This window comes from Coffea arabica, chromosome 1c (genome assembly GCF_036785885.1).
Source record: "Coffea arabica cultivar ET-39 chromosome 1c, Coffea Arabica ET-39 HiFi, whole genome shotgun sequence".
In the NCBI taxonomy this organism is placed as follows: domain Eukaryota; kingdom Viridiplantae; phylum Streptophyta; class Magnoliopsida; order Gentianales; family Rubiaceae; genus Coffea; species Coffea arabica.
Window position 1 is genome coordinate 46,357,025 of NC_092310.1, and position 15,192 is coordinate 46,372,216.

Sequence of the window (15,192 nt, forward strand, 5' to 3'; positions counted from 1 at the left end):
GGAGGTTGCATTCTCTCTAGCATAGGCTTCTGGTATCTTTTTGTTTTGTTGAATAGGCTTCCAACATTGAAATTTAATGAAATAGGTGTTTATTGGGCTCGGTGCAGCCAAATGTTGTTGAAAAAGCGTTGCGAGGGTGCAACAACATTGGTAGTCACTGCTCGGAAAAAAAAAAAGGTAGGCACGAATCAGCGTGTGGACGGCACCCCTGTTGCGTGGCTGATGGATGTTTATCAGTTACACAGCTACCTCTCTGGCTTTTTCTTAACTGTGTATAGATAGCGAAACTCAAAAGCCACTCTCTATGGATTAGACAGCATTTGTAAAGACTTGTTTCAAAAACAAGGGGCCTGTTTGGAACCTGAGTTTTTTAGGAGTTTGTCTAAAATTTTACTGGAGTGCACTGTAGAAGTATTTGAAAAAATTTTATAGAAGTTTTTGTAAGGTGAAAAACTCTTTTGTAGAAGTTTTTGAAATGTTACTGTAGACGTTTTTTGGATTATTTTTAGAGGTATTTTCAAAACATATTTTTGAGTATTTTATAATTTATAATTTTTATATTTTTAAACATTTATGCATTTATAATACATTTATAAATATTTATAAATAAATATACTTATATATTTATATAAAAATATATAAATGTATTATATTATATATAATATGTAATATACATATATTTATAAATGTATAAATTATAAATGAATATTATATAAATGTATAAATTTTAATTTATAAATGTATATGATGATTATGTATAAATGTATTAATATAATTAATATAAATGTATAAATGTATTAATATTATGTATAAATGTATAATTAATATTGTTTATAATTTATAATTTTTATTGTTTAAATATTTATATGCATTTATGCATTTATAATACATTTATAAATATTTATAAATAAATATATTTATATATTTATATAAAAATATATAAATGTATTATATTATATATAATACATAATATACATATATTTATAAATGTATAAATATATAATTAATATAAATGTATATATTATAAATGAATATTATATAAATGTATAAATTATAATTTATAAATATATATGATGATTAAGTATAACTGTATTAATATAATTAATATAAATGTATAAATGTATTAATATTATGTATAAATGTATAATTAATATTGTTTATAATTTATAATTTTTATTGTTTAAATATTTATATATATTTATGCATTTATAATACATTTATAAATAAATATATTTATATAGTTATATAAAAATATATAAATGTATTATATTATATATAATACATAATATAAATATATTTAAAAATGTAATAATTGTATATTATTATAAATGAATATTATATAAATATATAAATTAATATATTATAAATATATAAATATATAATATTATGTATAAATATATTAATATAATTAATATAATTAATATAAATGTATAAATATATTAGTATTATGTATAAATGTATAATTAATATTGTGTGTTAATATTATGTATAAATGTATTATGTTATACATAATACATAATATAATTGTATATAAATATACATAAATATATATACATAAATGTGTAATATATATAATATGTATTATATATATTAAATATATAATATTTAATATTTATATAAATGTATAATTACATATTTATATTAATATTAATTCATATGGTATATAATATTTATATAAATATGTAAAAATATATTTTAAATAAAATAAAATATTTATAATATGTTTAAATATATAATATTATAAATATATAATATATATAATAAAATTTTGAGGGTGAGGGACTCAAAAATTCAAAAAAAAATTTTGAGGTTACCGACGGCGCCGGAATAGGTGATCGGCGCCGGTAGAGGTGGTGGAGGCAGTGTCTGGTGTGGTGGGTTGGGTGAGGGAGGAAGAAAAGTTTTTGAGAAATTTTTTGTGTATAGATTTTTGAAGTGTTTAGCTAAAAAATTTTGAAAAGTTTTTTGGGGTTCCTGTAGCAAAAGTTGTTAAAAAACTAGTAGCTAAAAAACTTGGTAAAAAATTAGGGTGCCAAACAGGCCCCTTGAGTTTATAGTAATACAGTCTAACATTACTCTTGAAATGCCTCACAAAAATATATATTTTAAAAAAGTCACCTCTTTCTTTCTTCAGCACTCCAGCCACTCTCTCCCTTCCTTCCCCTTTTCTTTCCTCCCTCCTTCCTTGCACCACCTCCCCTTTCCTGGCTTCTTGCGCCGCTCCTCTTTCTTCCTACACACCTTCCCCTCCTCTCTATCTTCCCACCACCCCTCCCTTTTCTCGCCACTTTTTTCCTCCTCACTCCCTCGCTTGCTTCTCTCCTCTAGTTTTTCCCTTGTCTCGCATCCTTGTCCTCCCTCTCAAACTGTCGTATGAGCTGACGAGAGGGATAGGATGGCAAAGGAAAATAGTGAGGAAGGTTGCATGGAGAAGAGAAGGGGGAGAAAGAGGTGGCCGAATGTTGAGGGAAAAAAAAAAGATGTGGCCGGGAGAGAGGGAAATGCGTAAAGAATCTTTTGTCTCATTTTCTGTATTATTCTTGTCTCGACATCTATTAGATTACCATATATGATTCATAAACATCTCATTTCAATTTTTTAAAATCTCTTTAAGTTCCAACAATTACTTACAGGGTAGACTACAAAATACAACAAACTATTACCAAAAAAAAAAAAAGCAAAATAATCATTAAAAACCCATTTTTAGTTAACTTTTGTATTTTTAGTATGTTAGCTTGTGTTTTCTACCTAGGGATGGCAATGGGGGTGGGTGCCCGCGGGGGGCTCTCGGGGCGGGGGGTGGGGCGGGAGCGGGGGCGGGGGGGAATTTTTTCCCCCCGCTTAGAAATGGGGCGGGGGACGGGGGAGTATACCCCCGCCCCACCACCCGCAAAAAAAAAAATATATATATATATAATTATATATAATATGTAAGTTAATTAGTTATAAGCTTATGATAATAATATTATTAGTTAGATGTATTATCTAATGTATAGTAGCTTTATGTAATATAATTGATATTATCAATTATATGAATAATTATACATGTCTACTAATAAAATTTATTAATTAGTTATACTAAATTTACTAATACTTATACTAAATTTCTAATTACACTTAATAGAATAACACTTTTTTCTCAAAAAAAAAAAGCACAAATACAATAATGAATTAGTGATTGCATTTGTACTAAAAGTAAAAACTTGACTATTTTAGTTATATTTATTTCATCATATTGGATTGTATTCAAATAACTTCTGTTTGATTGTTTTTATGAGTTTCAATTGTAAAATTACAATGAATAATAATTTGGTGATGTGTTCATATTTTAGTACTTGATTATTTATTAAAATTTAATTATAATAAAATTTTATTAACCCCGCGGGTGACGGGGGAGGGATCCCCCGCCCCGTTGCCATCCCTATTTCTACCCATTTGGTAGTGTTAGAACTTAAAGGATAAAAAAACAAAAAACTGAGATGAGATGTTCATGAAGGATATATAGCGATTTTTGTAAATGTTGAAATAGGGACTGGTACAAGAAATGAAACAAATTATTCTTTTAGTGGGTCATTGGGACTGAACAAGGTGGCGTCGGGTACTTGGGAGAATGATGGTAATTGGTGTCTAGGAAAAAAGCAGGTAATCCATACAGACCCCATGTTACCATGGAACATTTACACAAGTTTTCCCTTTATAGGCTTTTTCTTAGTGAAACTTTGGAGCATTAGTCTGTATTAGATTCTTATTGTGGTATATTCTTTTTTTTTTATTTTCTATTTATTCAATTGATCTCAATAAAAATAAACTAATTCTATGTGCATGGGAATTGGGAAGAGAACAATTTCTTAGATAGTGTTTGGTTCGCAGACTGGATGAGAAGGAATTATTGATTCTCAGCTTATTCATCATCATGGATTGAGTCATTTTCGGATGAGTAATCTTGTTATCTAGTGTTTAATTTACTTTATATTAGATTGAACGTATGCTTGACGTAATTTACAACCAAAATATATATATTTATAGGATGAGGTAATATTACATATTTATAGAACAAAATACCCTCATACCATTAATATGTGACCTGTAAATCCTTAGTGCATCTACAAATCAGACTAATATGCGTGCTTTGGAAATTGCACTAAGATCTTCTCCAAAAAAAAAAAAAAATTGCACTAAGACCACTAGAACTATTTAGTAGTGTTACTAGGCATTTCATAAAAATGTAGTATCATTGGGGTGGAAATACAATTTGTGATTTGTTAACATACTTGTTGTTGATAATATTAATCACCCTTCCAAGAAAAACGAGGAAGCGGATTGTAGCTAACAGACAATATAGGATTGCCTATCTTCATTCCTCATAACCTAACATAGATATATTTGCCAATTCAGGCGACGGTATCTATTGGAAGATTTCTAGAAGTTTAAAATGCTAAAAGGCATCCATCTCTAGGAAGATCGGAACAAGACCATGAGAATCTTTCTTTTATTTTTCATAAAAGGTATATGTTTTATGAAAATTATTTGTTAGAAGTTTTTGGAAAACACGCAACTAGAATTTTGTTTACAAAATTAGCAAATGTTAAACCAGCTAAATGCTACAATGTTTATATTAAACATGCATAATCTAATTAAACATGTCCGTTCTATATCTGAAAGTCTTGATATTACTAAGTTTACCAATTTTTTTTTTTCATAAAACCATATAAAATTTTCTTTCAATAGACCAAATTTTGAACTTTAGTCCCTTACCTTGACTTGGCAATGACCCTTAGATACTTCAATTTTAAAAATTCTCCTCATACACTTTCTAATCCTTTTCCCCCTCATCATTCAATTTATTCGACCAGTATACTTTTGAAATTCAATTGATGAATAACAATAGATGATGTAGGTCTTATGCCCCTTCTACTCTTCTAAAGCCAATGAATTGGAGTACATTGGACTTAATTGAGAAACTAAAGGAGGTAAGTGTTGCAACCAAAAGTTTAGGGGGTCAAAGTAGACAAATAGATACTTTGGGGGTGATTTATCCTATTTTTCCCCTAAATCATTGCCATTATAGATTATACTACTGCTTTTTCCCTCAAGAAAACGTGGCAGATAGCGGTTCCAGATCAACCGCTTTCTTGTTTTGGCGAAAGATACAAAGAAACAAAGCCAACCGCTTTCTATAAAAAAATTAGCTTCTGATCAGACGTTAGAACGCGCTTTATCCATTCCTCCATTTTATCCATTTCCAAAATCGCTACTCATAAATCTTCTTTCTTTTTCTTTTTCTTCTTCTTCTTCTCCTTCCGAATACTTCCAGAATTATTCCTACAAAATATATTCTTCTGCTATGTGATAGTTGAAAAACCAGAAAAATTTTTAGAAAAGAGAAGAAAAAGACGAAGAAGAAGATGGAGCTGAGAAGCAAATTCATGCCGGAATTCAAAGTCCGGCAACAACCACCGCAATTCACTTGGCTTCTCTCGAGGCGTAAGAGATACGAAAAGCACGAAGAACCTCTGATCGTCCTTGCCGTTTTCAATAATAATAGGTAAAAAGAAAAAAGTTAATCATTTTTCCTTAATTCCTCTAAATTTATTTATTTTTTCTTGTTTCTTGAAATCTTCCTTTTTTTAGTTAATTTTTTTAATTTCTGCCGACCAGAATATGCTGAAGTAAAAGTAACTTTTCTTTTTTGGCAGTTGCTGTGTTTAATTGTTAGTCACGTTTGTAGGTATAATTCTTTATCGGAACTTCTTGATGATGATGATGATGATGGATAAGTAATAATGTAATGAAAATCCAAATTTATGATGTGGCAAATTAAATGCTGTTATTGCTTATTTAGTTTAGAGCAAAATTTATATGGATAGATTTTCCTTTCGTGGATAATTTTGGACTGAAGATTATTTCACTTTATTTACACCTTATTTACACGTACTGATTTGATTGCATCATCAACACATTTTCCAATCACTTTATTATCTCACATACATCATATATAAAAAAAAAACCTACAGTAAAAATATCTCAAATAATTTACAATCCAAACACACTATATATCCAGAGATATCTGCTTTGCTGCAAATGAGCCAAGTTGAGTCAGAGTTTTGGCCTGATTGGCATATCTAACCTAGTGCTTGATCTGGAACTCAGCTCAAGTTCGGGCATACTTGAGTTCAAGTAGAAATAAGTGATAGGGATATGGTGTTTTGATGGTCAATTAAGCATATTTATGACTGTCAGAAGGGAGAGATGAGCTACAGACTTGATTGTGATTTCGTTCTTCACCATTTTTTTTAGGTGTTTGCAGTTAAGCCTATAATAGTGGAGGCTGAGTCTGTACGAAATAAATTTATTTTCTAGAAATTACTATGCTCATATGTGCAAAGGGGTGGAGAATTGGCGATAAACTATGGTGATATTATTACTGGTTGATAATTTCTGTGGTGATGTTTTTACTTATTGTTTCATGGTCAGATTAGAATTTCATCTTTCTTCTTGACAATTGCTGTTTCACAAGTGCTATAATGGTTCTTTTTTATAATTAGAATTGATAATCCTGTAAAATCTGTGGTTCTGACTCTTTTGGTGGTTAAAGTTTTGAATACTTTGAAGGATATATAGCATAAAAGGGAAGCACCTCCGCCCTCTGAACTTCCCATTCTGCTGCTTTCCTATTTGTATCTTAGCAATTTCATTGTTTATGATGACCTTTGACATGTAAGGATGACAGATTAGAGTAGCTATTGGTTTAATAAAAAATAACGAAAAAAAGAAGTTGATAAATGGTATTGTAGAAGATGATGGCAATATATGACAAGTCAAATGACAGAGTACCATTTTTCGTCATCGCCTTTCACTTTGTCTCTCAGTTAACTGTTGTATTTTTAAAATTAGCTGCTCAGTTGCTCTATGAAAACTTGGGACGACTTATGATGCACAATACTGACATTACTATATTGTTATATCTTGACACCAAAGATAACACTAGGCTTCGGAAACAGTTAAATGAATAAAGCAGATGTTAGATGTGATACATCGTCAAAGACGATATCATGATATATAGTTCCTACTGAGGTACAAATTCCAGCTTGAATTTGATATCCCAATTAACTGAACAGACATAACCAAGCTGCTCTGCTAGCAGATATTCTCAAGGAATGGGACACCTTAAATAACTTGTATTCATACCACATGGAGGATTAGTAAATAACTAATCCACTATCCAGTACATAACCAAGTACCAAAGACACACATGCAATAGACAAGCACACAGATTTAATCTGATAGTTTTCCTCTTTGGCGTCTTAATTCTTCTAGGGATACATTTCCTGCTTCACACTTTAGATTAAAGCATCTCGAAGTCCATTGTAATGATGATCAGCGGATCCGACACTCTTCCTTTCATAAGATTGAGAGCTCAAAGATGCCTGAGCTATCTTTTAACCGGCTTCAACTTACTGATGAGGAATACTGTGGATCACACATCCGGAAGTTTGGTCGGTTCATTGCTCGTGAGACGATTCTGGATGAAGAATATTGGGTTGGTTTTGCTCTTCTTATGTGTTCTCTGTTCGACAGTATTTCTCTTCTTGAATTTACTTTTCTAAAAGCACTTCAGAATTTTTGCCTCCATGTCTCAATTCGAATGGCAGACAGCAGCATGGTTACGAGCAGAAGCACATTGGGAGTCAGTCTCTTATATGCGGTTTGTTCTGCTTGCTCTGTGTCCCGTATCCTGGCTGGTTTAATTTCTTATTTGCACCTCCCCCCAGCCCCTCGACATTTATCCTATTTTAGTTTCTGAAGTTGTTTTATTTGCAGATTTGAGAACTCTTTTGGTCCTCATTAATGTGATTTTCTGGAATTTTGATTTTCCAGGCATGTAGATACTTATAAGAGAAAATATGCTGAACAGGTATATAGCACAGAATTATTGTATGGCTTAGTTAATTTGAATCTTGTTACATTATTATTCAGAAATTTCAACTGCTAGGCTTAGTATTGGATACCTAATTTCAAGAAAATGCTAGATCTCTCTCTCTCCATTCCATACCTTCTTCTCCCTCACCCTCTTAGCGCTCTCAGTCGACTTGTAGCGAATTGAGTTGCCTGTGCCTGTAAAAGGGCACTAAGGTAGGCATTCTGATAATATTTTTTAAACAGGACTTTTTTAGTCGAGTTTCTCATGTTATTCTGCATTCAACACTAACATGCTTCAGAACTTGCAGTCATATGCCTTAGCTTTTGTAAACCTAGAAACTAGATGTGTCCAATGACACCTGTAACTAATGCCAATTCATGACTCAATGTGCCAACTCTAATCATTAGTTACAGTTCACTAGCCATGTCTTATTGTAGTATTGAGGTCCAGGTATAGCTGCATTCTTCTATATTCAATATGTAAGAAAAGGGGTAAGCTGATTTTAGGAACTTATTTTTGTATAAGATTCTGTTGGGACAGGAGCTTGGTCAGAACTAGTGTACAACTCTGTTGTTGAGGCATGTTAAGTGTCACAGGAATTCTCTTTCTGAAACAAACAGAAGCAGCACGGATGGGATTTTCTTAAGTAAAAGTTCAAGGATAGGATCTTTCCCTTCAACTGTGGAGGAGATACTCTCAATTTCCATGTGTCCATGGGTTTCACATTTTCTCTTTATGTTAGGCTGATAGAAGCATACCTGTTGGTGCCTCTAGTAACACTCTTTTGCTATTATTAAGACACATCTAAAAGTTGCATTGAATACCAAGATCATGGAAAGATGGTGATGTGTTTGCACAGTATTCTTTGGTTCTAAAAAATCAAGTTATTGGTTATCAAAGTCATGCAAGTTATTGGTCGTTGTGATTGGACAGCTAATGATAGTCACGACAGTTTCTATAACTCACCGCATCCTGATGATGAAGTTGGTTATTGACTCTTTCATTGATGTCTTTCTTACATGCAGGAGTTCTATGCTCTCAAGCGGAGATGTTTTGGGCAGGAAGGAAATTCATTGAAGTGCACTTGTTTTGTTGCTGTAAGTGCACTTAAGTTCTTATGAAGTACTCTGATTCCAAAAACCTATCTTTATGAGAGTGTCTATTATTTGTATTCATTGTTGCTTTTGATAACAAAAGAAGTTTCACATTGTTGATTCTTTTTTTTTTTTCCTTTTATGGATGCCTAGTGTAGGTTGTGTTCCTTGCCATTCATGTTTCCAAAAGCCTACCTCCATGCACACATGTAAATCTCGTTAGGGTAACTGTTGAAAAAATATTCTAGTATCCAGAATTTTGAGTTTTAACCATCTGATTTTGATTTTCATCTTACCAACACTTTAATCATAGAAGTTTCAACAGTGTTTTCCAATTACAACTTTGTCAAGTAACTCTTCTAAAAAGATTGAAAAACAACTAAAAATGTGTTTCAACGGCATGTGGAGACTGACCACCATTGGACAACTGAAACGTGCTATTTTCTTGGGGCTAACAATCATCTCTTCTTTTTTTGGTCTTTGTCCCCCATTTGTGTGGTTTTCTTTCCTTATTCCAGGTATTTATTCTTTGGCAGTCTGGGTTTAGTGGGAGGCATGATGATTAAGTATATTTGTTTGTGTGGGTTACAGAGAGAGAGGAAGAGAGATAGAGCAATCCATGTCTGCCCATGGATAGTAGCTTTTCTGTGGGAAAGTTAATGGTGATTGTGGTAGCATGGCAGGGAAGGATGCAGAGCATTAATATCTTTGTTGCATGTGTTATTGCCATGTCTAACAAAAAGAAAAAAAATTTTCTATTGCAAGTGCTGCAATATTGTCAGCAGCAGGAGGACATTGCCCTGTAGTTTGAGTCCCTTTTGGAAACCTATTTCTTGAACGTGTAAATAAAATGGATATTGCTATTCTCAAGATTTGTTGTAGATGCCCCTGGCATTAGTGTTTGCTGGACGTTTTTGGATCTGCAAGTTCATGATATAGTAGTGATTTACTGCTCCAATGAGGAATATGGATGGCTAAATTTTGCAGTTGATATTGAAACAGTTAAATTTATTATATTTCCCTTTAGGCCTTTTGGGAGTTTCTGAGAGAAAAGAAAGAAGAGAAAGTTCAGCAAGATTTGCTTCTCTCCTCTGCTGATTTAGGAATTTTTGGTCATTGTTATCTTTTTGTTAAGTTTTTTTGGGTGAACATGTTGCCAAAGGGTTTTAGTGGCTGTAAGACAAAGCCTTGTGGCTTCTTTAGTTCCCCAAATGCTCCCCTTTCTTTCTTTTCTTTCGTCATGAAACTGTCAAACATAAATATTTCATTTTCTTATCTTTCGTTTCCATCCAAATGAGCTTTTTGAGTAATGTTCATACCTGTTTTGTTTAAGCCAATATTAAATGATTGATGTTTGTCAGTAATAGAGCAATAGCACTTAGCTAGAAAGAACTTGAAACTATAAAATTAAAGAGTTTAGTGTGCTAAAGAGTGAACTAGAATTTCATTGACTTTTTATGAACTTTGCTATATTTAGTGTATGGGTTGTCTGAATTCTTGGGTTATATTTAAGAAAATTAAAAGGAGGAAAATCCAATAATATCACCTGACAACAATAAAACTTTGGTAATAAAGTAGGATATTGTAAAAAGGTCCTTTTCTGCTTTGAGGATATTCCAGTAATCATTTGCAATTTTCATTGAATGAGGTTGATTGGTTGGGTAATATAATAAGTTCACAGGCATGTTTTTTCTAAGGATGACACAGGCAAAGAGGGAGGGGATAAAAATGTGTAGTGATAGGATCTCTTTCAGCCACAAATATTTAGCTGTTATTAAAGTTGCAGTTGTACAAAAGTGATTTTGGAAGCATTTTTGGAAACGTATGTAGGATTTGTAAGTACTTCAATGTAACTGAAGAATTTGCCCTCACTGGACTTTTTTCTCATTGTTCAGCTTAATTTATGGTCCATGACTTTTAAGATGCTTGTTCTTAGTGACGTATCCACTGCTTTTGTGGGGTGGAATTTTTTTTCTGTTATTGAATACCTACAGAAGTCTGAGGAGTTCGTTGAAACCTATTGGTTAGAGAAAAACAAACAAATAATCTGTGTATTGGGTAAATAATAAATAAGTCAAACATTACCTATCTCACCTGGAGGGGCTGGGAAACTTGAATTTCTTAACGTGAAGCTCCAGCTATTTTCTTTAAAATATCCTACAACATCAACAATTTCAGGCATCATAATAATAGTCTAAACTTGTTATGTTTATTCAGCAGACTCCTTTTATCTTTAGGAAATTAAACAAGGGAAAATATGGGGAAAGAAATAAAAATGTGGTGTTTCATTGCTTGCATTAGTGGGCTTTTATTTGTGGTTAGGGGACAGCATTATTTCAAGATCAAGATATATCAGCAGGTCTTCTAAACTGGTTGGGGTCAGTTTCCCTTTTCTCATGCCTTTATGGGGCTTGGTTTTTGTTGGAGATTCATCTTCTTGTGATTTAAGAAATCTATCATTAAATTTTGTCCCACTTAAAGGCATTTGTGTTCTGAATTGTTCGTTTTATTTGCTTTTTTTATATCTTCAAAACATTTGTAGTCCATAAAATGAGGAACAAATTTAATATTTCTTGCCTGGTTACTGTTCCTCGGTAATGTATTTTTGATATTTCAGGTCAAGAAGGAAGAGAAGAATGTTAGAAGAACTGTTCTGAACAGTGTTGTGGGCACTTTGGACCTGAGTATTCGCCAGTTTGTGCAAGGAGAAGCATATCCTGGGGTACACACTTAAAACATTTTCTGGATCCTCTTGTAGACATACAGGTGAAATAGTGAAATTTGATGTAGGTATAAAAAATACCTCCTCTAAGGCAGCTCCCACAGTATATTGTGGGAAATTAATTAAAAGGTGCCTTGTGCATGAGCTACTTTTCAAATTTCATTGGATTGGAACACTTGCTCATTGTGGTCTTTAAAAGACATATTTCTTCCCAATTGTTTCCATTTATTTCATTTTACTTGGTGTTAATGAAGAAAAAAGAAAATGGAAACTAGAAGGGGCTAGTCTACAAAGGGTATTTGGAAGCTTATTTTTCCTCTATAATATTGAGCTCAATGTTTAATTTTTTATCGGCTGTTCTCAGGAGGTAAAAAGAGTGTCACCAGTCTTGGTGAGCCATGACCCCTTTGATGCACACAAGTATGCATACATTGCAAATGTTTGTGTTGCAAAGTTTGCCCGACGTCAGGGTATTGCTACAAACATGCTGCATTTGGCTACTGAAGTTGCCACCTTAGCAGGTGCCACTTCTCAACAGGCTACATACATTTGTGCCTGCAACTATCATTCCTCCCTATTCTTTGTGTGTCTGTAATGTGTCATTTGCCTGGGTAACTGTCACTTGTGTTGTTCTTTATTGGTTGATTTGTATGCAAGCAGGTACGAAGCAATTGTTTGTTCATGTGAATGCTGACAACATGCCAGCTCAAGAGCTTTACAGAAAAACTGGCTTTAAGGTGCAGCACTTGATCCATTATGGTGTTTTAATATCCTGAATGCAAATTAGTCAACATGGAACAGCTGTAGTCATTCTTCTTGAAACATGCTCCTGGTGGTTTGGAGAATTGAGCTTGATCACTAGTTCTTTGGGCAATAATCACCTCAATTCTTATACATTTGTCAGTTCTTTCTGCATTTTTAGTGTTTTTTATCTTATCCTGGCCTGCAGTAGTAGTCAACATCCACATGATTATATGCCGTTCTATTCTTTGCTTCTGTTGCTCTAGGAAGATTTTTCTTAAGATGTGAGTTCAAGATGCGTCTATTTGTATTGTGAAAAGCTCAATTATTAAAGAGAGGACATTGGAACCTTCACCAACTACATCTTCATGTGAATGATGCTATTCACCAGCTGCATGCAGCTTGAGTATTCCACACTTTCTGCATTTTTGACATTTATCCAGTTCATAATGGCTTAGAGGCACTAAATGTGAACCTGGATCCATCACAATTAGAATGATTTCATTGGGTTGTCTATCCGAAATAATTCTCTTGTCAGAAGGAGCTCAGTAAATCCTGAATTTGGACAACAAGAAGTGGGGGGGAGGCAGGAAAACCTGATTTGAGCCATCTAAATTATGCCGATATTAAAAAATGTCTGTCTAGATGTCATCTACTCAGTTTCTTTGGCTACACCATTTGCAAAATCACATTATCACTCAGTTGCTTTTGTTAGCTGTGAAAATTTAGAAGTACATTTAGCTTACTAATTTAAGTCTGCAGATTGTTGAGGCTGCTTCGTCTCCTCTCTCGAAAGATCAGAGGCTGCTGATGTCCATGGAACTCTGAGCTGTGACATTATGTTGCATCATTTCCTTAAGACTGTGAAGTTGTAGCAGTAAGTACTTCGGACGCAAAAGTTGATGCCAACAGCCTGTTGGTTTTTTAAGGCATATTTGGTTGGCGTGATTCAGTTACAAGATTATAGGGAAGCAATGTATACCATATCTGATGTAAATTTCTACGTCTTGAATTAGAGGCTGCTTTTATTCCTCTGTCAAAGATCAGAGGCCTCTAATGTTCAATTGTGATCTGAAGTTTCTCATCAAGAAATGAAGATAATTACAGCAGGTTTGTGTAATCTGTAACATATGTTAAAATCCCCAGTATCTTGTTGGTTTTCTGCATAATATTTGATCCAGTGTGCTGTTGGTTTTCTGCATAATATTTGACTCTTTCATGGCTACCTGCAGTATTCCTGCTGAGACTTGTCTACAGTATTCGACTTTTTACAAACCTGATATGCTATAGGGTGTTGAAAGAGCTGACAAAATTTCGGAATATACATTCTGATGGAATAAAGTCACGATGCACTACTTTACAAACTAATAGAGGAGATGAAAGACTCAGAAAAGTAGAAACATGTCCAAATCTCTCAGCTGGATGGCAGTCTGTAAGGAAGTAAAATTACAATGAAAATACTTTCCAAACAAATGAAGGAGATAAAAGATAGGTAATAATAATAATAAATAAAGTTTTCACTTGGTCTTTTGTCGCCTGCTTTGCAGATCGTATTAAGTCAAGAAGGGTGTGAATTTTATTAATAAAATGGAGACCTAAGTTCACTGGCCGGATATGATTGACGGTTAGTAGAAAAAAAGAGTATGGATTGTCCTATATATCTTTATTCATGGTCGAGGTTTCTATTTGTCTAAAATTTTTTAAATTTAAATGATCTTTCCAGTATTATTTGTCTTCATTTTTCTTGATCTTATTGTAATTAGAACTCAAACGTACCATAAATATATATATATATATATATATATATATATATATATATATATATATTCAGAACGGAATGAAGAACTGTACTTAGAAGCAAAAGAGGATCTAATAGCAAAATAAGGAAGTGGGTCGCAGACGGACTAGCACTAAGACGCTCAGGCGATTGAGCCAGACCAAAAAGAATTCTTGTTGTCTCTTCATTTTTGCGGGAAAATGTCAACGGGAGAAAGATCAACATCTAACTCTATTCCATGAAATGAAAGTCTTACAAGAAGATTATATATATATATATATATATATATATATATTAGTTTGGATTTCAAAAAATCAAGAAAACGAGCAAAGCTCAATGATGTTTGGATCTATGCTACATCAACTTACTTGGATTTAACGTGTCAAAGGAATTCTCAGTGATTATACTCGAACTTATTAATAGGTTTTATATGTACAATATTCTTTGCTATAGATTGTTTTTCTTGTTTAGGAAAAGTTGAGGAGGGGGAAAAAAACGAGCACCTAAGAGAAATTGTACCCTTATGAGAGAGCGTATCATTTCATGTTTGGTAATTTATATGAACATGCTTTGGTCTGTATAACAAACACCATCAGCTGCCTGTGCTTACTACTATGCTATATCACTGGCTGCATGACAGCCACCATCAATAGCTTCTGAGTTCTGTCATCAAAAACCCTTATTGAAGTAATAGAAGAACTTAAAAGAGGATACAGTTAAAAGGGTTAAGCTAAGAAAACTCCAAATCCGATGAAACAAACCACAAAGTTTGACTTTTGTTCTGCTTGACTACATAATTAAGACAACACATACTGTGCCCAAGAGTGCACAAAAAGAGCTAAGAGAACTGCAAGTCTGCAACAACAATTTGAGACAACCAAAAGACCAACACCAACTGTTTAACACATTATATTTTACATACACCCAAAGATACGCA

At 33.0% G+C, this 15,192-nt stretch overlaps 1 protein-coding gene across 2 annotated transcripts; it reads left to right on the forward strand.

Moving 5' to 3' along the window:
* Positions 1 to 5,205: 5,205 nt before the first annotated feature.
* Positions 5,206 to 13,682, forward strand: LOC113720553 (GCN5-related N-acetyltransferase 6, chloroplastic-like). Of its 2 annotated transcripts, none has more exons than XM_027245314.2 (9): positions 5,206 to 5,545; positions 7,318 to 7,540; positions 7,653 to 7,705; positions 7,879 to 7,915; positions 8,947 to 9,018; positions 11,633 to 11,737; positions 12,102 to 12,258; positions 12,398 to 12,474; positions 13,241 to 13,682. In XM_027245314.2, exons 1-9 carry the CDS (start codon positions 5,406 to 5,408, stop codon positions 13,304 to 13,306), a joined length of 930 nt encoding a protein of 309 aa, XP_027101115.1. In that variant the 5' UTR covers positions 5,206 to 5,405; the 3' UTR covers positions 13,307 to 13,682. The 2 variants fall into 2 exon arrangements, with proteins under 2 accessions (XP_027101115.1, XP_027101116.2); XM_027245315.2 differs by having other exon boundaries at positions 5,358 to 5,545; positions 7,619 to 7,705.
* Positions 13,683 to 15,192: the final 1,510 nt, after the last annotated feature.

Excerpts from the sequence above, each read along its gene's own strand:
- LOC113720553 (XM_027245314.2), top strand. The coding sequence starts at position 5,406 with ATGGAGCTGAGAAGCAAATTCATGCCGGAATTCAAAGTCCGGCAACAA. Across the intron at positions 12,259-12,397 it reads TGAAGTTGCCACCTTAGCAG|GTACGAAGCAATTGTTTGTT; the intron begins GTGCCACTTCTC and ends GTATGCAAGCAG. Across the intron at positions 12,475-13,240 it reads ACAGAAAAACTGGCTTTAAG|ATTGTTGAGGCTGCTTCGTC; the intron begins GTGCAGCACTTG and ends TTAAGTCTGCAG.